Source organism: Cystoisospora suis (assembly GCF_002600585.1).
Source record: "Cystoisospora suis strain Wien I chromosome Unknown contig_4180, whole genome shotgun sequence".
NCBI lineage: Eukaryota > Apicomplexa > Conoidasida > Eucoccidiorida > Sarcocystidae > Cystoisospora > Cystoisospora suis.
Genome location: NW_027156972.1, coordinates 496 through 1,434, shown reverse-complemented (window position 1 = coordinate 1,434; position 939 = coordinate 496). Strand labels below are relative to the sequence as shown.

The window sequence follows — 939 nt, the reverse complement described above, 5'->3', positions numbered from 1 at the left end:
TTGTAAAATCCTGACAATCTCCCTCCACATATTGCTCGTGCACCGGGGATCCCTGTCGCTTACTATAGTCAATGGTACTCCATGCAAACGGACTATGTCTCGGATAAGCAATTGTGCTATTTCCTTGGCCGTGATATTCTGTCTGCATGGTATGAAGTGTCCCATCTTCGAAAACCCATTTACTACGGTGAGAATGGCATCTTTCATCGTGTACGATTTAGGTAAGCACATTATGAAGTCCGTGGATAAGTCTAGCCAAGGTGCATCTGGCACTGGAAGTGACTGCAACAACCGACCTGGTTTCTGGTTAGACTCTTTCCCTCGCTTGCATGCGCGACAAGACTCCACATACGCGCCTACGTCTTCAGCTATACTAGGCCACCAGAAATACTTAAGAACGTTGTCTAATGTCTTATCTATTCCCGTATGCCCCACAAGCCTCGAGTCATGACACTCATGGATGATCTCGGATCTAAGGTTATTTACTTTCGGGATGCTGAGTTTTCAACCAGATCTGGTTAAGACCCACACTAACCCGTCCTGGACGTTGAATATGCGCTCGTTCAAAGTCACTTCGGCCTCCTCTGCCCCTCCTTCTTGAAGCGTGCGTAACTGCTGATGGACCTCTGCCAAATCTGTGCTATGAGGATACGCCTGCTTCAGTAACTCTCGGTACTCTGTGAGGGAAGGTACGCGGGGCTGGTCGGAATGTGTCTGAGCTCCTGTTTCGGGATGAGTTTCTTCTTGCTCTGACTCCTGTTCGAGGGCTTGATCTTTTGCAGCTGCTCGTGTTATTGCTCTTACTACGAAATCCGGTCGCCTAGATAACCCATCTGCGACTACATTGCTAGATCCCGGCTTATAACTAATCTCTAGGTTGGGTTTTGCTAACTTATCTAACCATTTACTGAGCTGGGGACTGACTTTCTTCTGGCTCAA

General features: G+C 47.9%; 1 protein-coding gene across 1 annotated transcript; it reads right to left on the bottom strand.

Annotated features, from left to right (window-relative positions):
- Positions 1-27: 27 nt before the first annotated feature.
- On the bottom strand, positions 28-429 carry CSUI_007767 (gag-pol; the record flags this gene model as incomplete). Its single annotated transcript, XM_068067911.1, has 1 exon — positions 28-429. A coding segment is annotated over exon 1 (204 nt), but the record flags the coding sequence as incomplete, so codon positions are not given.
- Positions 430-939: the final 510 nt, after the last annotated feature.